The following is a 25,929-nucleotide window of genomic DNA, read 5'->3' on the forward strand; positions in this document are numbered from 1 at the left end:
GAAGCTATGATACCATGCTGAAAAATTTTATTTTCTCATATTGCTCTTAGGAGAAGAGTTTCTTAAATAGAAGAAATACCCAATTATAAATAAGGAAAGAATAAAATACAGCAAATAAAATACAATAAATACAATAGAGAATTTTTCAATAAAGGAAATAATCAACGGGGAACAATGTATAAATAAATGAGTAGGGGACTCAGAGTGACTGTTTCAAATAACACATCAGGATGGAGAGATAAATATATAATGTGCAGATTTGGAAGACTTTTTATTCTTCTGTATCTCTTTACAAATATACAATTTTACCTCTTTAAAGAGAGGGGAATTGGCCATGTAAGGAAAGAAGGCCAACGGTAACAAGGGAAATAAAAGGAAACAAATGAAAAGAATGAAAATGCAAAAGAAGGAAAAAATAATAATAAATATTGTGTGGAACTTTCCTAATTTCAACACTCCCCCTCAAGCTGGATTGTATATGTTGATTAAATCCAACTTGGTCTTTAATACATCAAAAGCGCTTTTGAATAAGGCTGTAGTGAGTATGTCTGCAATCTGCATGCATCTTGGTAGGTATGTAGTTAAGAGAAATACTTTTGTTTTCAATTTTCTCTTTGATAAGATGTAGATCATTGTCTACATGCTTTATGCAATCGTGAAGGATGGGGTCTTTGGCAATACTTATAGTTGTTTGGTTGTCATACTATACCTGCATTGGTTCTATGGAAGTGACTTTCAATTTTGATAAAATGCTTTTGGGCCATATTCCTTTTGCATATTTCTTGAGCTAGAGCCCTCAATTCTGCTTCAGCACTGCTCCTAGACATAATTAATTGCTTCTTACTTCTTCAAGTGACTAAATTTCTCCACACAAAGGTACAATATCCATAAATTGATCTTCTGTCGACTTTTGAACTTGCCCAGTTAGCATCAGTGAAGACTTCAACGTTTCTTTCTTTGGAGTTCTTGAAGTACAATCCTTTTCTAGGAGTTCCTTTTAAGTATCTAAGGATCCTATAAATAGCTTGCATATTTTTTTTATGGGATTGTTCATGAATTGGCTTACAAAGCTTACTGCAAAACAAAAATTAGGTGTAGTGTGAGTTGAGTAGATCAACTTCCCAACAAACCTTTGATATTGTTCCTTATTAACCAATGTCTTTTCTTTTCCTTTCCTAAGGCGTTGTTTGGATCGATGGGAGTATTAGAGGGCTTAGACCCGAGCATACCTGTCTCCTTTAGAAGATCAAGGACATATTTTGATGTAAGAAGAATGGAGGCTAATCGGGTAATTGGGTAAAAGTCTAGGTTAATTCCCTTTTTACCCCCACTTGTATTTAAATTCTATGAATAGGAGTCATTCCTTTCATGTATGAACAACACTTGAATAATACTTTTCCTTCAAGAATTCTCCAAGATCTATAGTTTACATCAAATTGGTATCAGAGCGCCCTTGTGAAAGGACTTGATGGTGATCAAGAACACCAACAAGCTTCCCGACCTCCAACCTCAAGGTGTCGAAGCATCATCCTCTTCTCCTCAATCCATCAACCGGCAATTAACTCATGTGGAACTTCTCTAGGAAAGTTCAATGTGAAATTGCTTGAAGTTCAAGCCAATATGGTTGGAATTATCGCCACAAATTTGGGCATCCAACAAGCAGTAGAAAATCTTACTCAAAAAATGAGAAAGATTTCGAATGTTGCAACTCCAAATAATACCGTTCCTATTCAAGAACAACATCATAACCTTCTGTGCAATAAAGAACAACACGAAAATCCAATTTGCAGCCAAGAACGTGGGAATTTTCATCAAGATTTTCATGGGCGTGATCAACAAAATAGCCAAGAAAATCAAAGACAACCAATTCAACCTCCAAGAAGATTGGAAATTCATAACCAAGAAAAGCCAAGAATACAAGAAGTTGCAAGAAATCCACCCAAAAGACAAATTCCAGAATTCCAACTAACAATCCAATTATCAAAATCATCCAGTAGGTATTCTCCAACAACAAAGACCGATCCCGCACAATATGATGGGCTTTGATTTGGACTCTTCAAGTGATGAAGGTTGTCCACAATTCCACCAAAATTATTTTTCAAGGTATCCTCCTAATCCGTGTATCAAGAAAACCATCCTCGAGCCCAAGAACCATATCAGGAACACAGAAATTGTGGCCAAAATGGCCTTAGTTTCTATCAAGAAAGGAATTATGGTCGACATTTTCAAGGAAGACCAAGGCCAAGAAGTCCTCCAAGGGCCTTCATTCAAAGAAATCAACTGGAGGAAGTTGTTGGTTGGCAAGTTTTTTCTCAGTCTCCATATGGGAATCATGAGCTACAATACCGATTAAAAAATTTCAAAAAATTGGTTCAAGAACCGTTTCAAGGTCAAGCAGGCATTCGGCCCGATGTCCAAGATGGGAGTAAAAATCTTAATGTTATAGGTTGTTATTTGACAATGCTCCCAATGGAACCAAAACTGGGGAAGATGTTGCTAGTAGGTGATATCTTCAATTGTTTGGATCCAATTTTAACCATTGTTGCTTGCCTCAATGTGGGAGACCCTTTTCTAACACCTCTTGAGAATAAGGATGTTGCAGAGACTACAAAATCTCACATTTCACTAAATCATAGTGATCACATTGTTATTATCCAGACCTATGGGGGATGTAAAGAAGCGGAGAGGAACTTTAGTGGATATGACTTCTCCAGGATAAACATCCTTTATGTTCAATCAGTGAAGGCTATTGATTCACTAAGGAAGGAGCTTTCTCTTTGCTTAAAGATACTGGCTTGGTCAACGGATACTTGAGCACCTACAATGCTTGGAGTCTTGATGAACTTGATGAAGAATTTATGTTTTGGACCTTTTTCGTAATATTTTTGTTCAAGGTGTAGGAGGTTGGTTTGGCTATACTCCGTTGAACGAGTTTATTTTATTTCTTGATTGTTTCAATTTCATCTTTCTTTTTAAAACTCGAGGATGAGTTTTCTTTTTGGAGGGGTAGAATGATGTAAAAAGAATGGAGGCTAATCGGGTAAAAGTCTAGGTTAATTCCCTTTTTACCCCACTCTTATTTAAATTCTTTGAAGGAGGATCTGCAATATTAATCAAATCATCCATAAGAGACATCACAAAAAAAATGAAGGGGGGTCGATAGTCCATCTCCATGAATTTGGTGAAACATGAATTTTGATTGAGAACATCTGAGATAAGGAAGCCTACTCTAAAGTCTCAAAATCATTAAGGTTCCGACAAAGACGTAAATCCCAAGCCTCTGAATCCGCAATCCAAACATCAGCCACTTTAATATTAGGGAAACAAGCAAGACAAAAAAATTTGGAAAAAGCCACCGAGAAGGCACCACAATTTAACCAAGGGTCATTCCAATAAGAAATTCAAGAACCTATACCTATGCAACACTGTGTACGAGATTGAACCAGATTAATGGTCTGACAAATAAACCGCCACAATGATTTAGAAGAACTACGAATAATATTCGGTCAAATACAACTAGGAGAACAGTACTTTGCCACAATAAGCTTCCTCCACATAGTATTATGTTCATGTAAAAACTGCCAAATCCACTTAGCCATAAGAGTCGAATTACGGTGACAAAAATTTCCAAGACCAAGGCCACCCATTAACTTAGGACATTGGCTAACCTCCCAATTTACATTATGCATCCCGCCATCACCATGAGAACCTTCCCAAAATAAGTTTCGAATCAACTTATCCAAACCATTTATAGCCTCTGTTGGAGGTCAAAATAATGATAAATAATATGTAGGCAGACTGGACAATGTGGCCTGAATAAGAGTACGACTTCCACCCTTAGATATGATGCCTATTTCCAATTGTGGAACTTTTGTTACATTCTCTCAACAATAGGATTCCAGAATTGAGGCAAAAAAGGATTTCTTCCCAAAGGCAGACCTAAGTATGTTGCAAGCCAATGACCTCACACACCCAAACGAAGTCACCGTTCAATCAATATCAGCATCAGAAATATTTATGGCCAACAATTCACTCTTGGATAAGTCAATAGACAAACCCAAATGTAAGTTAGAAAATATGAATAATCTAAAAAAGGTGTTGCAAAGAAGATCTATTAGCGGTAGAGAAAAGCAATTTATCAGTAGTAAACTTAAGTGGCTCAAGACAAAGGACGAGTTACCAAGGTGAGAAGCAATGAGACCCTTCGATAAGTTATGATCCAACAAATGGCTAAGACAATCCACAACTAAAATAAAATGAATGGCTAAGACAATCCACAACTAAAATAAAATGGAGAGAGAGGATCACCTTGTCTAATTCATGGGGCTCACTATTTATAATAATAGAAAAATTTACTCTAGAGAAACGTCCTATATCCAAGATTGCCAGATGGGTCCAGGACAACGTAAAAAAAGAAAAAAATCCAATCAACTATATCAAATGCCTTTTCAAGGTCTAGCTTGAGACGAATCGTCAATCAATTCGTTGGGCATGAGAGAGGTATCAAGAATCTATCTATCCTCAACAAAAGCAAGTTGATTCACCCTCGTGATGCTAGGCTTTGGTCCTTGGAATCATTCAGCAAGTGCACCATTAAATCTCTATCAAAACATCTGAATGCTTCATCCCCCTTGAAAAGGACCTTTTCCAAGCTTTATGGAAATCCAGAAGTCCTAAAAGAGTTAATATTTTGGTATGGATTATGATTTTTGGCCTTCGACTGTTTGTTGACCATTCTACAACACAAGCTTCAAGCTCATTATCTATCCCCAACCATCTGTCCTCTTTTTTTAGCAAATAGTGAAGACCTACAACATTTTTTTCTTATTGTTCCTTCTCTAGCAATCTTTTCTCATACTTTAATGTCTCGTGGGTATTTGGGTATTTGTTTTATGTCAATGTCTCCCAAGTGTTCAGAGCCCCTCATTATCATCTAAAGCCCAAGTACTATGGTCAAATGCAGTCAAAGCTATGCTATCAGAAATTTGGTTTGAGTTTAATGAAAGAGTCCTTTACAACATAGCTATTGATTGGTCGGATCGCTTTGGTTCAGCGTAGCTTCTTGCATTTTCATGGTGTTCGCAGTCCAAATTCTTTGATGATTATTCTGTCCAAAACATATGTTTAATTTGGAATGCTTTTCTCTTCAGTTTAATTATATATTTATGTATTTAAGTTTTATTATGTTTTTCTCCAAGAACTATAAAATTTGATTAAAAATGTTTTTTATTTAGGATACGACGATGGCGCTAAGGTTGTGTCAACCTAGTTGAGATGGCATGGTGCGCCTGCTGATCCTCTGTGTTGTTTATTTTGAACTCTATGGGAGTGTTTAGCTCACCAACATGAGTTGAGTTGAGTTTGTATAGTATATCAACTCAATGTTTGGCCCACCAACTTTAAATGTTGGTGGAGTTGCTATATTTTACCAACTCACTCCAACTCTTCCTTCTTCCAAAGTTTTCAATGGCTCCCAACCATCGACAACCCGTCGGCGACTATCCTTATTACACTCCGAGAACTAATTTCGGGCTCCGACAACCACCTTCAATGACAAGTCCGCGACTAACTTCGGGCTCTGACAACCACCTTCGATGACAACTCCGACGACCAACTCCGGGCTCCAACAACCTTCGCACGACCAACTCTGAAAACCAATTTCGGGCTCTGGCAACCACCTCTGATGACAACTTCGGTGACCCAACTCTGACGATCACCTTCGCGCGACCAACTCCAACCGACCACCTTCATGCGATCAACTCTGATGACCAATTTCAAGCTCTAACAACCACCTTTGACAACAAATTTCGATGACCAACTCCCAAAACCACCTTCATAGGCTCCGACAACCACCTCTGACTACAAATTCCGACGAAAATCACATTTAGTGATCAACTTCGATGACCACCTTCGAGCTAGCAACTCCGAGGACCAGCTCGGGGCTTTGACAACCATCTCCGACAACAAAATCTGGAAACTAACTCTAATACCACCTTCATGCAACCAACTCTGAGTCCCGAAAACCACCTTCGACGAAAAACTCCGACGACCAACTCCAATACCGCTTTCATGCGACCAACTTCAGGATCCGACAACCATCTTTGGCTACAAACTCTAACAAAAATCATCTTCAATAATCAATTTCTAGAACTACTTCCAACTATTATAAGACTAATGACTGCTATAGTATGTTGCAGGGTTGTTGATTACATAAATAATTGTCTTTTGTGCAATATTTATACATAAAAATTTGTAAAATATAGTTTTATTTAATTAAATTCACATATCAAATGAATGTTAAGAATATTTAGACGAAAAGTATATATATAGTTGAAAAGTATGTAACATATAATAAAAAAAACTATTAAATGAAGATTTTTTTTCCCGGATTATTTTCTAGCAAGAATTAGTGAAAAATGAAGATTTTTTCTCTAATGATTCTCCAAATTTGGAAGAATTGAAAGTGAAAATTTTGAAGAAATGTGGTGATATTCCCTTGGCTGCTAAAATGATCGGGGAGATTCAATTAAAAAAAAATCATGACAAAGTAAAAATACAGAGCTAAAACAAGAAGAAGAAGAAGAAAAAGAAGATGATAGTGAAATTCATGGAGAAAAATTAGGAGCCAAAAGTTTTTATTTCTCTTTAATTTTTCATTTTATTTAACCATATTTCTATAAGAAATGTAATGGGTTAATTATTGTTCATTACCCAAATAAGAAATAAATAAATAAATAAAAATTTTAAGAATTAAAAGAAAAATTGCAATCCATATTACATTCAAACAAAGATGGGTAGAAATATTGAATAAAAATGTTTTAAAACAAAAATAGTAATCATAAAAGCAGATTATTTGGAGTTCAAAAACTGCAACAGATACCCCAGGCATATGAACTCAACTCTGCACCCCAAACATAGACATATGAGCTCTACAGATATATGAACTTCTCAAACATATGAACTGTAGACATCCTATCCCAAACGCAGCGCCCTAAACTTTCCGCAGTGGCATTAGAGGAGACGGTGATTCATCAGTTTCTGGTGGATACACCTTAGATGTTTACCATTGTTTCCGTGAGAACCAGCTTGCATGGTTGGTGGATACGAGATGGGATGAAGCCTAGAGTATTCAGGTGGATTTAGCCTTACAACCTTCAAATCAATGCCCCCATCCGTTTGATTAGATGCACAAAAAAAGCAACCACATTGTCCCCAATATACTTGAAGATCTGTTCTGTCCATAGGATTGGAGGAAGATTAAGAACATCTATCCTACCACTGTGATGAAGTATAATTTTGTTGATAGGAGGAAGAGATTGTGGCATCCAAGAATATGATGTAATACTTCCCTTTACATAACCCAATCCTTGTGTCTTCGAAGTGTAGCTAAGAGGTTAGGATCATAAACATGAAGTACTGCCTTTTCATCTCCATAGGGGTTGATGGTACATCAGGAGGAAGTGTAGCAAATTTTGCGGCCATCTATCATGAAGCTTTTGTCATAACACCACCATGGAAGTCCAATCAAAGTGTGGGTGGCTGAGTATACCACATGTTGAATAAAATAATATTAAATTTGCTTTCACTCACTAGCTTAAGCTTTTGGGTCAATCAATGATTTAAGATGGTAGCAAAGCCTATAAAGCCCAAATGGGTATATGGTCCAACAAAAGGAATTGAGATCTCATAAAGAATAGTGAACTAAAAAGAGGCACCATCTTGAGGGGCATGTTGAGAATCCTACATTGGAAAAATCAAGCGACCTCACACTCCTTATAAGATAGATGGGTTACTCCTCTCATAGTAGATTGGTTTTGAGATGTAACCTCATACTATCTAATAAGCTTTGGGGCATTCTGCAATTTAAGATAGTATTGGAGTGGGTGGTCTAGGAAGTCTTGTGTTCAAGCTCCTACAATGTTGTTTCCTCCCCAATTAAAATTGATTTCCATTTGTTGGGTCTTCATATTTCAAGTCATAAGTAGGGGAATATTGAATAATATAATATTAAATTTTCCTTCACCCACTAGTTTAAGCTTTTAGAGAAATTGGCAATTTAAGACCATCAGTAGATCGAGGTGACAAGGATGTAAATGTCCGTTGCTGGGGAATGGTTTATCAAAACTAGTTGTTTGGTTTGAGCAACATCCTTGTATGTGTGATTCTTGATGGGGAGAAGAGATGAACCAACCTTGTAATCCGCTAACAAAGAGTGAAAGGAGAACCATCATTGGTTTGTTACGTAACCTTCTGATGGGATGAAGAACTTGGTTTGTCGCCCTGTGTGAAAGAAATGAGTGAGTTCAACATAATAATCATTTTGTTATTTAATTTTTCCAGCCATAAATTGGCTCCTACATCATTGAATTTTTTGAAGAGCTTGTAGTTGCCAGGGTCTTGATGAAGAGAATTGAACGAGGTAGCCAACCAGTCAAGAGCTTTCCATGAGAGGCAAAGGGATTGTGATGAAGTTCCTCCTTTTTTCAATTATTTTATGTAAGCTCCCATTGTTTGAATCTTCCCGCTGAATTGTGAACAATTTTCGATCAATGCAAATAGAACTGATGGGGTAGGGGTTGGTTGGTGGTTTATTGGCGGTGGCAGAAGGATGGTTATGGGAAGTGTGGTGAGAGAGGAGAAAGAAAGGAGGAGAGTGGGGAGAGCATGTCTTTAGTCATGGGGGTAATCCTATTTTAACTAGTTATGAATACGTGGAAGTTTGATTTAGAGGTCTTTAAGTTCTTGAAAGAACAAAAGCTATTTATATTTGTTAGTTTAAGGTTGGGGAGGGTGGCTATCAAATATTTGACTTGTTGATTTGGAGAATTTTAATTGTATTGTTGAGGTTCTTGAAATAACAAAAACTATTGATGTGTTAGCTTATGATTGGGGGGTGTGGAGGTTATCCAATTTAAAATACTTGTTAGTTGCTGGTCCTATAAATGCACTAATAATAATGATTATGAAAATAATTAATGATATATAGTTGGGGTGGGTGGGGCGGGGGGGTAAGCTTTGGCGCAACCATGAGATATACAAATATAGTTGTTAATAAATAGAATTTCTAGGGAGGAAGAGTTGTAAAATGCTTGTCAAGTGTTTTCACGTGTTGCATTTGGTTGCAAGAAAATAATAAATTTTCAGTCCAATAGCTTGTCTTAGTGTCATGATCCCATGGTGAGCCACTTGCTTTTTGATTAAGTTTTGTTTTGTTTGTTTTCTTCTCTATTTTATCCATTTGTCCCTATTTTCCCCTTTTTTTCATCTATTTTTTTAAGATTTTATCCTACCAATGCATTGGTTGTAACCAACCTTCATCAGACCGAGAAATTTGTTGAGCCACTTTTCCATAATGCATTGAAGCATATTTGACTTGACATTATTTGATTCATATTCATTGTAATGGTGGCATGGTGCTTTCAAGTACATTGATAAAATATATTTTCTTTATGAATTGAGCTTAGAAAGCTTCTTTTTATTTATATGTTCCTTACATTATATCATATGATTGATATACATTAATGCACTTGATCATTGTAAATTAGCTTATTACGGTATTTTTTTTAATAGGGAATGGAGAAGAAACTAAGTGATATTGTTGTCAAAAGATGTATTGATTTTGATCCAAAGACATCGCGAAAGAGACGTTCTAAGCGCTTGAAATCTCTTTCAATAGGCCTAGCAACTATTGAGGATGACAATGATGGAAAAATGAATGAGACGGAAGGAGATAACATCACAAATAAGTTTGTTGACCAATCTCCAGTAGCTGGAAATATGGCACCCAACATTAGAGACAATCTTGACAGTACACACATAACTCCAAGATCACCTTTACCATTAGATTTGCTAGCATCTCTTGCCTTTCAGAAGTTAGCTTCTCGGGAACAAGTTTCACCAATTTTAGATAGATCACAAAATGTAGGAGAGCGTATCAATGTTACTAAAACGAAGCCATCCAATATACAATCTATGCACGATGGGATGGACTTTGTGAAAGAAAAGAAGAGCACAAGGTTCAAGGTAATCTATTGTCATTTGTGTTAGATATACATACGATTGCAATTAATGTCTCTAACGACCAATATATATATAATACAGGCTAAAAGTAAAAAGTTCAAGTCAATGAAGAAGATGCAACTTCCACATACATGTAATCGTGACAGTTATGCTCGATTGGCTGAAGAAACGGTACTGGTTATTCTAAATGAGAACTATATTCATGATTTAAAAATTTATTACTAATTGAATATGCATATTTTCTTTAAGAAAAAAAGTTGTTCAGATTCATCATCAGTGACAAGGGTTGTATTATGGGCAAAAACACAGGAAAAAAAAGATGGAAATCTGTTAACTCACAAGTTGCAGAAACATTGTAAAATTATGAAAGCTCTATTATTAATTAAACATGCAAGTGATTAATGTGTTTGACATAATGTAGGAGCCTTTATCATTTATCAAATTTAAAATATTTGTTAGGTTTTGTTGGTCTTTTATTTTCCTTGGAAATGAATCTTAGAGAGGGGTAATCCTATTTTCACTAGCTATAAATATGTGTAAGTTTGATTTAGAGGATCTTGAGGTTCTTGAAATAACAAAACCTATTTTTATTTGTTTGCACTAATATCAATGAATATAACTAATGATATATACACACACACGTGTGTGTGTGTGGAGTAAGCTTAGGCGTGGGCATGAGATAAACAAATATAGTCATTAATAAATAGAATTTCTAGGGAGGAAGAGTTGTAAAATGCTTGTTAAGTGTTTTCACATGTTGCATTTGATTGCAAGAAAATAATAAATTTTCAAAGTCCAATAACTTGTCTTAGTGTCATGGTCCCATGGTAAGCTACTTGCCTTTTGATTAAGTTTTGTTTGTTTTCTTCTCTATTTTCTCATCTTTTTTTTTTCTTCTCTATTTTTTAAGATTTTATTCTACCAATGCATTGTTTGTAACCAACTTTTAGTAGACCTTGAAATTTGTTGAACCACATTTCCATAAAAGCATATTTGACTAACATTATTTGATTCATATTCCTTGTAATGGTGCAATGGTGCCAAGGTGCTTTCCAGTACATTGATAAAATATATTTTCTTTGTGAATTGAGCTTAGGAAGCCTTCTTTTTTTTTTCCTCCTTATATAACATATCATATGATTGATCTACATTAATATGCTTGATCTTCGTAAACTAGCTTATTATAGTATTTTTTTTTCTAGGGAATGAAGAAGAAACCAAGCGATACTGTTTCCAAAAGATGTCTTGATTTAGATCCAAAGGCACTACGAAAGAGACGTTCTAAGCGCTTGAAATCTCTTTCAATAGGCCTAGCAACTATTGAGGATGACAATGATGGAAAAATGAATGAGAAGGAAGGAGATAACATCACAAATAAGCTGTCTGTTGGCCAATCTCAAGATTCCTTGCTAGTAGCTGGAAATAATCCACCTAATATTGGAGACAAACTTGACAGTACACACACAACTCCAAGATCACCTTTACCATTAGTTTCGCTAGCATCTCGATCTTGTACAAGAGAAGCCCTTCAAAAGTTAGCTTCTAGGGGACAAGTTTCACCAATTTTAGATAGATCACAAAACGTAGGAGAACATGTCAATGATTCTGAGCCAACTATGCAACAACTCCCCAAGAAATGTAGAGGTCCTACTGAAATGAATACCAATGCAACTGAGGAGTGCAATAAAGTGGATATAACCTTCAACGAGTTTGGACAACCAATTGGGGAGGCTTCAATTGGTTTGTCTTCATTTCTAGGTCTACTGGTGAGAGAGGAAGTGCCTGTGACTTTAAATGATTGGAGAAAATTGTCAACAAGTTCTAAGGAAATTTTATGGACATTGATTCAAGTAAGTGTCTCGAACTTCCATATTACATATTTTGATTGATTATAGCATGTTTTTATTTGTATACACTCAAAATTATTTGAAATATTGTAGTCAAGATATAATTTGAAAGAAGATTGGCAAAGAAAATATGTTTTCCAAAAGATGGGTAGATTGTGGAGAGCAGGAAAATCACGAATTGTGTCACAAATTCAATCAACATCAACTAATGAAGAGCTTGTGAAAATGAAGCCATCCAATATACAATCTATGCACGATTGGATGGACTTTGTGAAAGAAAAGAAGAGCGCAATATTCAAGGTAATTAATTGTCATTTGTGTTAAATATACTTCTGAGTACAATTAATGCCTCTGATGATCAACTTTTATGTGTGTGTGTATATTATATATATATGTTAGGCTAAAAGTGAAAGGTTCAAATCAATGAAGAAGAAGCAACTTCCACATACATGTAGTCGTAAGGGTTATGCTCGATTGGCTGAAGAAATGGTATTGGTTATTCTAAATGAGAACTATATTCATGATTTAAATTTATTACTAATTGAATATGCCTATTTTGTTTTTAAGAAAAAAAGTTCAGATTCATCATCAGTGACGAGGGTTGCATTATGGGCAAAAGCACACAAGAAAAAAAATGGAAATCCTGTTAACTCACAAGTTGCAGAAGCATTGGTAAGGTTACAAGATCTCAATTATTAAACATATGAGTAATTAATGTGTTTGTCATTTTGTAGGATCCTTTACCCTTTTCACGTGTATGTATCGATTGCCAATGTCTTAAAAACTGTTGATATGTGTGTTAGTTTATTATTTATGATTTTTTTTTTCCCGGGGGGTGTGTGTTTATGTTTGTTAGTTCATGGTTGGGGAGGAGGGAGGTTTTTCAAATATTTGACTTCTTCCTTTGGAGAGTTTTAATTTTATTGTTGGGGTTCTTGATATGTGTTAAGCTTATGATGATTTGGGAGGATGGGGGTAGTTACCAATTTGAAGATAGTTGACTACTTTTGTTTGGGTATTTATGTAATTTTAGGAGCATATTGAACAAACTGACAAGGAAGGGATAGACACTACAAATAATGTGGTCAATGATGCAATAAGTAAAGTTCTTGGTCCTGATTGGAGTCATATTGGAGCACTTGGATTTGGAGTCACCTTCTCAAAGTTTTCTTCATTGTCTAAACGACATTCGTTGTCTCAACGAGATTCGTTGTCTCAACGAGATAGCCATTATGCCGAACTTGAAGAAAAGTATAAGAAGATGGAAGGAGAAATGTCTGAAATGAGATCTTTGATGTCTTACCTTCTCAAATCTCAAGTATGGAATACTATAGTAGAATTAACGTAAGTCTATGTTCATGTTTTCTAATTGTTTAACTTGTATGCATTTTTTAATTCTGCTAACTTTAGGGTAATGGAATTGAACAACTTTCTTATGCTACAAATGAACAAATGGTTAACAACGTTGCTACTAACCCAATTGGATCTTCATCTTCGGTAAAGTATCTATTGCTCATTTCTTATGTTTTATTTTAATTTTGGCATTTTGTTGTACTATTTTAGACAAATAAATTTTTATAACTTGTCATTATGCTCAATGTTGTATTTTATATTGCCTTGTTGGTAAAGAGTATTAATAATAATAATGCTCTCCGCAAGTGCAAATTGCTAGATTGGTGTGGTACAGGAGAGGTAGTTGCTGAAGGTCGATGGTCTTCAAATGACCCTAAAGTTATTGTTCATCATGTTCCCCTCGGTCCACAAGCCGTAAGAGTTTGGGTGGATTTGCCAAAGAGGTCAAATGCATTTTTATGGAGACCTAACTCAGAAATGACATACATCAAGGATGCTATTGGTAGCACTGTAGCATGGCCTTTTGACAAAGTTATTATAAGTATGTTTATTTTTTAACTATTAACTAAAAAATTATTTTTTTGTCAACTAAATTTTATATATTCATTTATTTTATTGTTTAGGTTGATGAAAGAATTACTTTACAGCCAAGAAATGTTGATCGTCACGACACTACAAGCTTTAGTTATCTAGATTTTTGTAACAGCAAATTTTGTAACTAATGAATGGTATGTTGATCAACTTTATGTTTAGTTGATATTAACGACTATATCTCTTTTTGTGGGGGCAATATGAATATTTTGGGAATACTTATACACATAAAAATGCATTTCATATGATCTATTTTTATGGATCATTATTTATTGTTGGGCTTTTTTTTGGTAACAATGTATGAAACTTGAACGATAACATTTTGGTTTGGATGTTGATGTCATCAATGGTCAATTGAACGATTAGAAAAGTTTAAAATTTTCATTTATAACATTTGTGAAACAGTTATAAAAAAATTATATGTAAATGCTATGAAAAGATTACCATTATAAGCATATTATAGCTTTTATTTAAATGCCTACATAAATATTTATATTTGTAAATAAATGCAATTATAGACAAGCAATAGCCTTTTGTTTTAGCTATAAAAAGCCTTTCGTGGATTTTATAAAACGCTATCATACATTTTATGAAGAGAAATATGTTATTAAGACTAAAATATGTTATTGAAACAATGTATTCATATAGACTTTGTAAAACTATAAAATCCTAAACTTCCTATAGCATTCATGAAGTGCTATAAAAACAGATTTTTATAGTTTCGATTGTCATGACTTCTTGTAAATTGTTATAAAATATCCATGACAGCATTTTATGACAGCATTTTTCATAAGTTACAGTAGACCATTTTTTCGGTCATTAATGTTTCCTTTTGCAATTAAAATATAAAATATAAAATCTTGTAAAAAGAATTTACGTGCTCTAACTACTATTATAAAATATAGATTGATCTTTAAATTATTTATTTAACAAGATGTTTACATAGGTTGATTATATGCATAAGAATTTACGTGCTCTAACTACTATTATAAAGCTTTGCCAAAAGAAAAAAGAAACATACTATTGTAAAGCATGATTTTCATAATTATAAAAACAAATATCATATGGAACATAATGAAACATCTTGTAAAAAATATTAAAATCTATTTGCATTTTCTTCATCTTAGGATGCATGCTTGAGAGTAATTTTGAAATAGTTAAATCACTAAAGTTGTTTTTAAAACATGTTAGTCATTAATATCACATAAAAAATCACATAAAAATGTGCTCTTTCTAGGCTTAAGTAAGTTTTTATTTTGGCACCATGAGTTTATTAATTTGATTTACAGATTTCAAACATTTCATTCAGACAGGAAATAGGTATAAAAAGGCCAAAAAAAAAGCACTTTGGAGAGAGTAAGATCTAGAAAGTGCTGCATGAATTTTTCTCAGAGAAAAACTTGGATGCTCCTTTAGATGTACCTATCTTGGTGCATCTCAAGTATAATCCAACGAAATGTTGCCATGTGGCATTTTAATTTTGTAATAAACTATTTATTAAATAATATAATATTTATATTATATATATATATATTTTGTGGTAGAGAAGTGGGGACACAAATGATAGGTGCAGCCTATGTTATGCCTAATCTTTACTTTTTTTCCCGATAACATTGAAAAACTTTAAAATCACACATTCAAACCAACAAACTCAAGGAGGTAGCATTTCAGCTTCTTATTCGGCCAAATTTGGTAATTCCATTACAATGGAAACAATCTTTCAGTGGTTTCTACATGATTTTGAAGACTAAGGAGATGTTATTGCAATTGGAGGTACAAATTCAATGCTCAGAATCATGAATTTCATGTCGGAATGAGTGTGACATGTGTCCTTCAAGAGTTTTCTTTTCCCTTTATTATTTTAGTAGATTTGTATTACAGGGATTACTAATGGAGCTTCAGTTTTATGATGATTTGAGTAGTAGAACTCCGTATCGACATGTTTGGATGTTTGTATTATTGATTGTCGCATGTTCTTGAAGTCTCTATTTAATTGAAATTGCATCTGAGACATGAGATTGGTTTCTACTTAAATCTTCTCAATAAATGTGGTTTGAAAATTTCATAAAATGACCCAAAAATAAAAAAAACTTTTCTACCAATGACCTCTTCCTAAAAAATTTTCTACCACCTTTTGCCCATGCGAAATTCCACTACTCATTTAATGTTAAACGACACTTGTTATGAAAGCGACCTGGGACAAGAAATATTGAATATCACTTACATTCTCTTTGTTTCTGAATCTGACGATGAAAGCGATCGTGTAGTAAGTTATAACCGATCGTGTAGTAATTTATAAACGATCAGTGTAGTAATTTATAAGCAATCGTGTAGTACTGTATAAGTGATTTTATAGTACTGTATAAACGATCATTCAGAAATTTATATGATCGTATATACAATACTAAGCGAACACTTATAAATAGTTGGACGATCACTTATCAATTACTGGGCGATTTCTTAAACTTTTATGGGACATTGCTTAAGATTTTCTTATCCCATTGCATATCTATGACGGCAATTCACATATGAAATATCTGAAAGTCAGAAATGATATGATAGTCAGTGAGTTAGTGAGTATTATGCACCAATGATTGTATATTGATCCAGATATGTTTGATATACATATCAAATATTGTTACAATTTATTGGTGTTAGCTCCCCCGATTAACATAATCGATGATGAAGACCTTAGCTTTTTTTAGAAGGAAATGATGCATCCTGGATGCCGTTATTTGTATCAGTTACACCTTGCGAAAGTTATGGAGTGCACACAGACGATATGTACCAACATTGCAATCCAATTGATCAACCCATTTCAACCAGTCAAAACTTTAGGTTTGCAATCATTCCAACACGTAATATTCACACCATGTCTTCACTAGATGATCATATTGAGCCATATAACTTAAAGGATGACCAAAGTGAAGTTTGTTTTGGTCACAGCAGTGAACGCAGATGTACTTCACAGTTTAATACTGAACATGGATATGGACAGTTTTCAGGAACATAAACTTCTCCAACACCTTACATCCATGTTCTAACCTCACCTGCTCCTGTCCCACCAGTTGTGATGTCTTTGGTTCAAATGCATTCCACCATTCCAACTCAACCATTTGTAGATATACCCAGACCATCAGAGAGCTCTTCGTATGACGACTTCATCACAATACCTCATGACTGTCTGAATGACGAGAATATAAAGGTCAATTAATTTTTTTTTTGTAATATGATTTATCAATTAAATTATCGATGCTTGCAATAGAAAGAACTTTGACTACTGTGTAAAAAAATCAACAAAGAGTTTGCTAAATATCCAATGTTTGGTTGAGGAATGCAAGTGGAGGGTCCACGCAAAGAAAATGAAAGAAAGTGATTCCTTCAAAGTAACGAAATATCCAAGCGAACATACATGTTCTCTTGAAATGAGACGGGTAATCACTGACAAGCAAAAAGTTGGATTATTGGACATTTAATCAAGTGAAAATACAAACAAGTTGTTCGAACATACCGCCTGAGGGATATAGTTGAAGAAGTCCGACGAGATTATGGAGTGAATATAAGTTATGAGCAGGCTTATCACACTAGAGAATATGAATTGACGTTCGCACGAGGGTTGCCAAAAGGATCATATACTATTGCTAGGGCATATGGCGAGACACTTAAACTTGCAAATCCAGATATGATCTTTGAGGTTGAAATAAAAGACAAGAAATACTTTAAGTACGTCTTCATGGCACTTGGTCCATGTATCAGGGGTTTTTTGAACTGCATCTACGCAGCAATCGTTGTTGATGGGACCTATTTGCACAAGAAATATAAAGGTGTGTTGTTAATAGCAACATATATTGATGACAATAATTATATATATCCTATCGCCTTCAATATTGTAGATGGTGAGAACGATGCATCTTGGTCTTGGTTCATGAATCATCTGAAGGCTTCGATAGGAGACATTCCAAATTTAGTGATTATATCAGATCGTCACATCTCAATTGCAAAGGCTGTCTCAAGTATATTCCTTGATGCATTTCATACCCCATGTATATACCATATTCGAAACAATTTTATTGACAAATTTAAGAATAAGGACATAATCCCACACTTCTACCTAACGGCGAAAGCTTATAGAATGTCTAAGTTTCAGATGCATTGGGCTAAGCTCCACAAATATCCTGATGTGAAGGCCTATCTTGAGGAGGTAGGATTACAACAGTGGGCAAGAGTTTATCAAATCCATTGTAGGTATGACAAGATGACACAAATATAGTAGAATGCCTCAGTGGAGTGTTGAAAGATGTACGAGAACTATCAATCACGAAGCTATTAGAGCATATCTACGAGTGGTTACAAAATTGGTTCTATATCCGATGTACACATGCAATGGCATGCACAAATATTGTAACTGATTACGCAATGAGTATTCTAAAAGGAATCAGAGTTGATATCTAGAATATATCGTGTTTCCCTAGTAGACATGCATATAATTAATGTGAACGATAGATATTTGGAGGGGGGGGGGGTTGGTTGATCTTCGTTCACAGACATATACTTTGTATGGAGTTTAATTACATCGAGATCCCGTGCTCCCATGCAATATCTGCAGTGACTCTGAGAAACATTAATGTTCAAAATGTGCAAAATGGTTTACAGTTGAGTGTGTGCTTGCTGCTTACGCCGAACCAATCTTTCCAGTTGGACATAGAAAAGAATGGAGTCGAAGACTAGATTTTGAAGACTTTGAAATTCTACCACCGTGAAAGGTAGCAAATGTCAGTCGACGTCGAACCGTTAGGATACCTTCTACTGGAGAGGAGCCATGTAAAATACATAGGTGTACACAATGTAGTCAGAGAGGACATAACAAGAAAACGTGCAGACAAACATTAATAACACCTGGCACTGGCCCATCTAGGCTCAACGATATGTAATTTTTATGCAATCAATTACTTATAAATGGGCGATCGCTTAGTTATTCATGGGCAAGTTTAGTTATTTATAGACGATCGCTTAGTTATTTGTGGGCGATCGGTTAGTTATTATGTGCAATCGTTTACTTCGATCTATGCGATAGCTTTATTTTTTGTATGTGACTGCTTTGTTATTTGTATGCGTTATTGTAGTTATTATATGTGATCATTTACTCAGATATATGTCATTGTTTAGTTATTTTTGGGCAATCGCTTAATTATTTATTTGCTTAGTTAAATGTATAGTAAAATTTGAATTCTATTACCATAAATATTTATTTGCCCACAACTGGGCAACATACTGTTTCCTATACAATGCCATATTAGCCTATGTTAAGCTAGCCCTATCAACACCAGTTATACAGTATTCTAAAAACTTAGCACAAAAGATGCCATAGTCTAGATACATGCCCTCTTAGAGGGTCACCTTCGATCTCTTCACTTCCCATTGCCCGTACTTGAACCTCCTATGTTGAATGTCAAATTGGACAGAAATCAACATCAAAAGTATTGCTCTAACCACGAGCTAAAGATAACCATCAACTATGTCGCTACCAATGTAGTTTGGCATGGAATCAAATACAAAGACTTCAATGTCATCAACAATCCCAAATATATTCACATCGAATTGGGTTTTCTTGTCTTTTCCAATCATCATCGTTTTGATGAATAATGCCAATGCAACCTTGACAGGATTTTCGTCATTAGTAAAATTGAACTTCTCGAATGCGGTCTCCACATCCTTGCAAGAACTATCCTTTTCATTTGGGTCCTTCGATCCAAGAATGAGTTCTCGTAGCCTTTCACTACTTGTTTCTCTTTCTACTGTTTCCCTGATCGGTAATAACCCAGTTATCAAGTTAAAATCATCTTGGGAGAATGTTACATTCTTCCCTAGAATGTTGAATGATATAACGTTTGGGTTTGCATCCACTATCTCCCTTAACAAAAAGTGGTGCAAAAGTTGTCCATTGAAAATAAGATTTATATCCAACAGTGGACCAAAAGCAGTTTTCTTATACAATCTCATCTTTTCTTCTGTCAACTTATTCTTAATCACAAAGACAGTTTTGTGGACTTGGTAAGAGACTGTAGCAGGAAAATATTTCTTAGCAAGGACGTCTATCTTACCAATCTTACAAGCGTGTACATTACAACAATTAGTAAACAATCGCATAACAAAAATTAAACGATCGCATAATAGATATCTCAATGATCACATAACAGATAGCTAAACGATTGCGTAACAAATAGCTAAGCGATCGTGTAACAGTTAGCTAAATGGTTGCATAGAAGATAGCTAAACGATCGCATAACAGATAGCTAAACGATCGCACGATATAAACCTAAACGATCACACAATAAATATCTAAACAATTGCATAACAATTAGCTATAAGATCACATGACAGATAGCTAAACGATTGCATAACAAATAACTAAACAATCGCACGATATAAACCTAAACGATCACACAATAAATATCTAAACGATTACGTAATAGTTAGCTAAACGATAGCATAATAGATAGTTAAACGATCACACGATATAAACTTAAATGATGCACGATATAAATCTAAACGATAACATAATAAATATCTAAACGATCGCTTAGTATTCTCTATTCGATCGCTTAGTAATCTCTATCCGATCGCTTAGTAATATCTAAACGCTCGCTTAAATTCTTTAAACAGTCGCTTGGTATTCTCTATCAGATCGCTTAGTATTCTCTTAACGGTCGATTATGAACGAATACGCGGTTAAGATAGTCAAACCTTGAATATCAATATGCATTCTTCAAGGAGAAGGATCTCATACCTTTCAGATCACAATGATGGTGACAAGTGCATAGAGACAACCGACGAGAATCCTGCGAGGAGTGTTCGGCTAAAGTTTGGAGAGAAAACGAGAGCAAACTTGAGAGAAAATTCTTTGAAGAGAAATACTATGAGAAGGAAATGAAGGAAATGAAGGGACCTATCGTTGTAAAGTATTCGTAGAGGCACGCGGATACCAAATGGTTTGAAGGCTTTTTAAAATTGGGGGCAATTTTGGAATTTCGCATGGACAAAAGGTCAGTGGTAGAAAAGTTTTTAGGAAGAGGTCATTGGTAGAAATGTTTTTGGTTTTTGGGCCATTTTGTGAAATTTTCCATTGTGGTTTCCATTAATTAGATAAACAAAGAAAAATAAAGAAAGAACATGACACAAATTTGGGGGCAGTGTACTCGTGGAAAGATATTGTCACTATTATAAAGCCAAATGATCACAACATTGTGCTTATCAGTAAAGGAGCGATAACTATAGTAACACACAAATAGCCTAACTTAGTGAAATATCACTTAAGCTCCCCTTAACTGTTGGACTCCCTCTCAATGAAACTTAGACTTTCCGTAAGTGTGAGATCTTCACACCTCCAACACACTTAGGCCCCCCCAAGTAAGAGATTGATCCATCTCACCAAAAATGTTTATCTTTCCACCTTCAAATAAAGTCCCATTCACTTGAGTAACTTAGGTTACTTCTAGGTATGAGAATCCTTTCTCAAGCTGTAGTAGAACATGATCTACATAAATACTCAATAACGAAAACAACAAGACTTCCCAATCACATGGATTTTCACGTTTGTGTTTTTGGCACAAACACAAAACAAAGACTCAAAAGATCTTCAAAATAGCCAACCCTAAAACAATAACACTTTTTTAAATAAGCATAATGGATGAGGAGAATTGAACCCACACAATAATAAAAGAGGTCAGAGAGGGAAAAAACTGTAAGAAATAAAAGCCCAAATTTTTTTAGATAAGGTAAGTATATTTCACAAGATTAGCAATTCGAGAGATGTCCTGAGGAAAAATTCAAACAACAGATCAAACAATGTTCTCAAAGACAACTGTCACAATAATGCCCACACCAAATATCTAACAAAAATCACTCCCAAATTTGTCACTAATCTATACTCTATAATGCATGCATCTTCAAAACTCTTATGACAATACATATTTTTTGCTAGCATAAATACACTGTAGAAACTGTGCAACACTAGCAAACAAATTATACGAAACTGAATACAAACAATTATGGGGTATATAAGACTACGTACTTTGTATATAATAAAACTTAGATAAAGCAGTATTAAACTAAATGATATAGATACATAAGCTCTAAGATAAGTAAATGATTAGATTGACATAAACTCCAATATCAAATGAGTTGAAAGAGACAAAATGAGATGAAGTAGTTGGGGCACATCTTCAAAGCATTATCTTGAAGATAGTTATTCATCGAAAAGAATTGCCAAACAAACTAAAACAATTGTCTCAAGAGGATACACCGATTAATTCCAGTGGAACCAACAACCTCAAACTACTCAGATCTAACAAAACTCTTGGATACTTGTTCTTGAAGGAATCGAATTCCTAGCGAAAGCATGTGATCGTTTTGCTTCAATTAAATTCATGAAATTCAACTTACAAATACTAAAATACAGTAAGTTAAGCATGTTTTTGTACAAGTTACAAAGAAGAAGAAGTTACTATCTTTGAAGAACTGCCTTCAGAAACTTCTCCCAGTCTTGATCAAAATGCAACACATACAATTCTCTAACTGAACATCACCAGCAGATCTTCTGTGCTATTAGGGACAAGGAAGGGATGGTGGGATCCTCTTGAAAGAGAAGGAAATGGGATTATGCAAAGAAATTTTCTAAGTTTTGAGAGGGAGGATTTTTTTTTTTTTTTTAGGGAGTTATAACTCCCCTCTCCACTCCCCTACAACGGAAGGGAAGTTATTTTATTCAATTAAATATTAATTAATTATGTCTAATTTAATTAATTTATTTATTAAAATCATATATTAATTTAATGTATATATGAATCATATTCTAACATATATATTCTCTCATAACCTATAGTTTTAATATGAATTTCATTCACATTACTTTTTTAAGGAACCTTGTTAAAGGTCCTTGAGCGGAACACAGGACCGTCCCAATTTTCCAATTTTCACAGTATATAGAATTTTACAGAGATGAATAGAAAAGTATGCATTTAATTCAAATTACAACATGCCTGAAATGAAATACAAGAAAAATAAATTAGGGTTTGAAACTCTTATCTTTGAAGAACAATTCTTCGATTGATTTCCTCGAACAAACAAACACCACCACGAAATTTTCTCTTTATTCTCTAGGTGAGAATCAAGGAGTTTGTGGGCTCTGACTATTTTGATTGAGGGAATTTGACAAAATTTTAGAGAACAGGAGGAAAAACCACTCCCACAAAACACTTCTATGTTTTTCTCGGAGGAAGAAGATGAACTGTAACCAACCTAGCTCATTCTCACGTTTTAGAGAAAAAAATGGGGAAGAGAGTTACAACTCCCTCCCAACAATTGATTAAAAAACAAATTAAATAAAATTAATTTATTTTAATAAATAAATAAATAAATATATATTTATATGATAACTATCATATGATATAATATATATTAAACTATATGTTATATCAAATATAACATATAACCTATAGTTTCTATACTCTCATCAATTGCATTTAATATAAATCTCATTTATATTAAAGTTAATTATATGAACCAAATTCATATAATTAATATTTGAATCATATTCAAATATTTATTTCCTCTCAAATATTCTTTATATTATAATGTATCAAATACATTATTGTAATTATATCATATATATAATTAAGATTAAATTAATTATATCACATATAATTAATTTTCTCAATTAATTTGAACAATTCAAATTAATCCAAAAACTGATTCTCATTTATTCCCATTGAGCTACCGAGGGGACCTCATGGATCTGTAGCATGAAGCTCTAACGATATGTAAATAATTAATTAAGCTCTTTAATTAAATTATTCACTATCTGTTAACTGTTAGACATTCTACTAAAGACCGACAACTGCACTTTTGGCACTACAGATATATTTATATGTCCATTGGATATAACCAATCAACAGTATGATGACCTTTCACAAATTTCTCGTAAGTACAATTGGCCAAAATTATCGTTTTGCCCTTGTAGTTACATCTAACTTCTTAAGTACCACTAATCCCTCTAATGAACAATAAATCATAGTCAACTATGATCAAACCCCTCTCGGGACAATGGAGGGTGTGGTACCACATTGTTCAAGCCCTAGAATCAACCCTTAAGGGAATAATTTATCTACTTATCCCTATGTTGGGGAAGGAGTGAATTCCTTCTTGTGTAGTTGTATTCTCAACTCTCCAATTAGACGAATTCCCAAAATGGTAGGCTTGTTGAGTCGGCGATCTGGCCATTCATCCATACAAATCAAAAGACTGTCTTTATAGGCAAGAGTTCACAACTCACTTAGGATTCAGATCATGTTACCCATGGTCATCCTAGTGAAATGTAAGTCTCTATTATGAACAGCGTTATATAATGAGACTAAACATTTCGTGGTCCAGTCTTATACAAACTTCTTTGTATAGAATATCCCCGCTCACATGTCTCCATATGATTGATCAAGATCAGATCATTTGTAGCACTTTACAATAATTATAACATCTACAAAGCGGGCCATACTCGTAATGTCACCCGGATAAGGTATCTAGCCTTATACATCTATTACATACCATTTAGGTTATCACTTGAACATGATCCACCCATATGTTTCTATATACATATTTAAGCTACAACAAACTTTGGATGTTAGTTTATTGGTTTGTTATTAATGCAACTCGGATTGAAATAAAACATCATATATTTTATTAAATAAATAAGATGTTTGTACACTACAATTACAAATTATATAAGATCCAACGAGATTTAGGGCATCAACCCCAACAGTTTTAACCTATAGATTTAGTACGAATCCAATTTATATTAATTTAATATTTGAGTCTTATTCAAATATTGATATTCTCTTATTATATATAGTCTAAATTTGAATATAATTCAAAATTAACTTAATATATAATGTATCTATGAAGCCTAGTGACGGGTCCGAGTCTCCATCTCGGCTCATCTTTGTAACATAGAGATCACGAGAGGATCGCTACCACATCCTTTTTTCCAATACTCTTTGTCTGCCCAGGCCTAAGGAGAATATCATTCTCTCCTCTCCTCAATGAGGTCGATGTAAGAGTATATTAATATATAGTGCAGGAAAAAAATCAATAAGCACTCTAATTATACTTGATTTGAGTTTAAACATGCTTCAAAGTAATCTTTACAGAAGAGAGTTTGCTAAACACAATACCTTTGAAGTATCCTCTTCAAATCCAGCTGAAAACCACGTGAAAGAGCTTCAACTTTCAAGTAGATAACCATCAAGATCTTCTCTATTATTCTTTTGCAAGGAATGTGTGGTGAAAACACTAAATTGAGCTGGAAGTATATAAGATAGGAACAGGGATAGGTGATTTCTACAGAGTTTCAACTAAAGTTCTTAATGAGCATCAATCAGAATTCAATTCAACACTTCAATTTATAGAGCTCAAACCATGCAAATACATGGTTTGCATGAAGGGCAACTTCTACTTGATTGAGAAAATGGAGAAATGAATAAGGTGGCTGAAGATTTAGTGGAGATTTCCAACATTTTGGAAATCTCCACTTTGAAAATCATTTTCAAAAAGGTTTTTCCAAAGATTACCGTTTTACCCTATAAATACATCTTGCAAAAAATCATTTTTTAAATTAAATCTATTTAAATAGTTTTATAAAATTAATCAAATAATTAATTTTTAAATAAAACTAATTAATTAATTATTTAAACCTCTTAATTAAAAAATAATTTAATATCTAATATTTAAATTAATAAAAACCAATTTCATCAAAATGAAATTAATTTAATCAATATTTAAATCATATTTAAACATTAATCATTTCTCCAATTTTGTTTAATTTCGATAAAATCAAACTTTTAATTGTATCGAATACAATAAATAAAAACCGTAATTGAATTTGAACATTTCAAATGCTAATCCCTAATTTCAAATCTTATCAAGATTACTCAATTTACTAATCCAAATTACGAGCTAGTAGAGGGACCTTATGGACTTACAGATCATGAGCTCCAATGACTTGTAATTAATTGGTTAAACTCTTTTGATCGAATTAATCACTATTCGTTAACTACCAAGACATTTTACT

At 34.0% G+C, this 25,929-nt stretch overlaps 3 protein-coding genes across 7 annotated transcripts in view; 2 read left to right on the plus strand and 1 right to left on the minus strand.

The window, feature by feature from the left end:
- Positions 1 to 14,081, plus strand: part of LOC120090469 — a 37,378-nt gene extending 23,297 nt beyond the window's left edge. For 4 of the 5 annotated variants that reach the window (XM_039048157.1, XM_039048161.1, XM_039048159.1 and 1 more), the window contains 10 exons: positions 9,571 to 10,023; positions 10,102 to 10,191; positions 11,223 to 11,870; positions 11,961 to 12,167; positions 12,267 to 12,356; positions 12,435 to 12,539; positions 12,901 to 13,185; positions 13,278 to 13,364; positions 13,497 to 13,761; positions 13,844 to 14,081. In XM_039048157.1, coding sequence (XP_038904085.1) covers positions 9,571 to 10,023; positions 10,102 to 10,191; positions 11,223 to 11,870; positions 11,961 to 12,167; positions 12,267 to 12,356; positions 12,435 to 12,539; positions 12,901 to 13,185; positions 13,278 to 13,364; positions 13,497 to 13,761; positions 13,844 to 13,848 — 2,235 coding nt within the window. In that variant the 3' untranslated portion in view covers positions 13,849 to 14,081. Of the gene's footprint in view, positions 1 to 9,570; positions 10,024 to 10,101; positions 10,192 to 11,222; positions 11,871 to 11,960; positions 12,168 to 12,266; positions 12,357 to 12,434; positions 12,540 to 12,900; positions 13,212 to 13,277; positions 13,365 to 13,496; positions 13,762 to 13,843 lie in introns of those variants that run through there. The other variant, XM_039048162.1, reaches the window with a different exon arrangement.
- Positions 14,082 to 16,683: 2,602 nt separating this feature from the next.
- LOC120090647 lies at positions 16,684 to 18,081 on the plus strand. Its single transcript, XM_039048365.1, has 2 exons — positions 16,684 to 16,771; positions 17,309 to 18,081. Exons 1-2 carry the CDS (start codon positions 16,684 to 16,686, stop codon positions 18,079 to 18,081), a joined length of 861 nt encoding a protein of 286 aa, XP_038904293.1.
- Positions 18,082 to 19,307: 1,226 nt separating this feature from the next.
- On the minus strand, positions 19,308 to 19,958 carry LOC120090648. The gene has a single exon (XM_039048366.1). It carries the CDS (start codon positions 19,956 to 19,958, stop codon positions 19,308 to 19,310), a length of 651 nt encoding a protein of 216 aa, XP_038904294.1.
- Between the last annotated feature and the right edge of the window lie 5,971 nt (positions 19,959 to 25,929).

The sequence above is a fragment of the Benincasa hispida genome, chromosome 11, assembly GCF_009727055.1.
Source record: "Benincasa hispida cultivar B227 chromosome 11, ASM972705v1, whole genome shotgun sequence".
NCBI classification, from domain to species: domain Eukaryota; kingdom Viridiplantae; phylum Streptophyta; class Magnoliopsida; order Cucurbitales; family Cucurbitaceae; genus Benincasa; species Benincasa hispida.

Excerpts from the sequence above, each read along its gene's own strand:
- LOC120090647 (XM_039048365.1), top strand. The coding sequence starts at position 16,684 with ATGTCTTCACTAGATGATCATATTGAGCCATATAACTTAAAGGATGAC. Across the intron at positions 16,772-17,308 it reads TCACAGCAGTGAACGCAGAT|TTGTTCGAACATACCGCCTG; the intron begins GTACTTCACAGT and ends AATACAAACAAG.
- LOC120090648 (XM_039048366.1), bottom strand. The coding sequence starts at position 19,958 with ATGCGATTGTTTACTAATTGTTGTAATGTACACGCTTGTAAGATTGGT.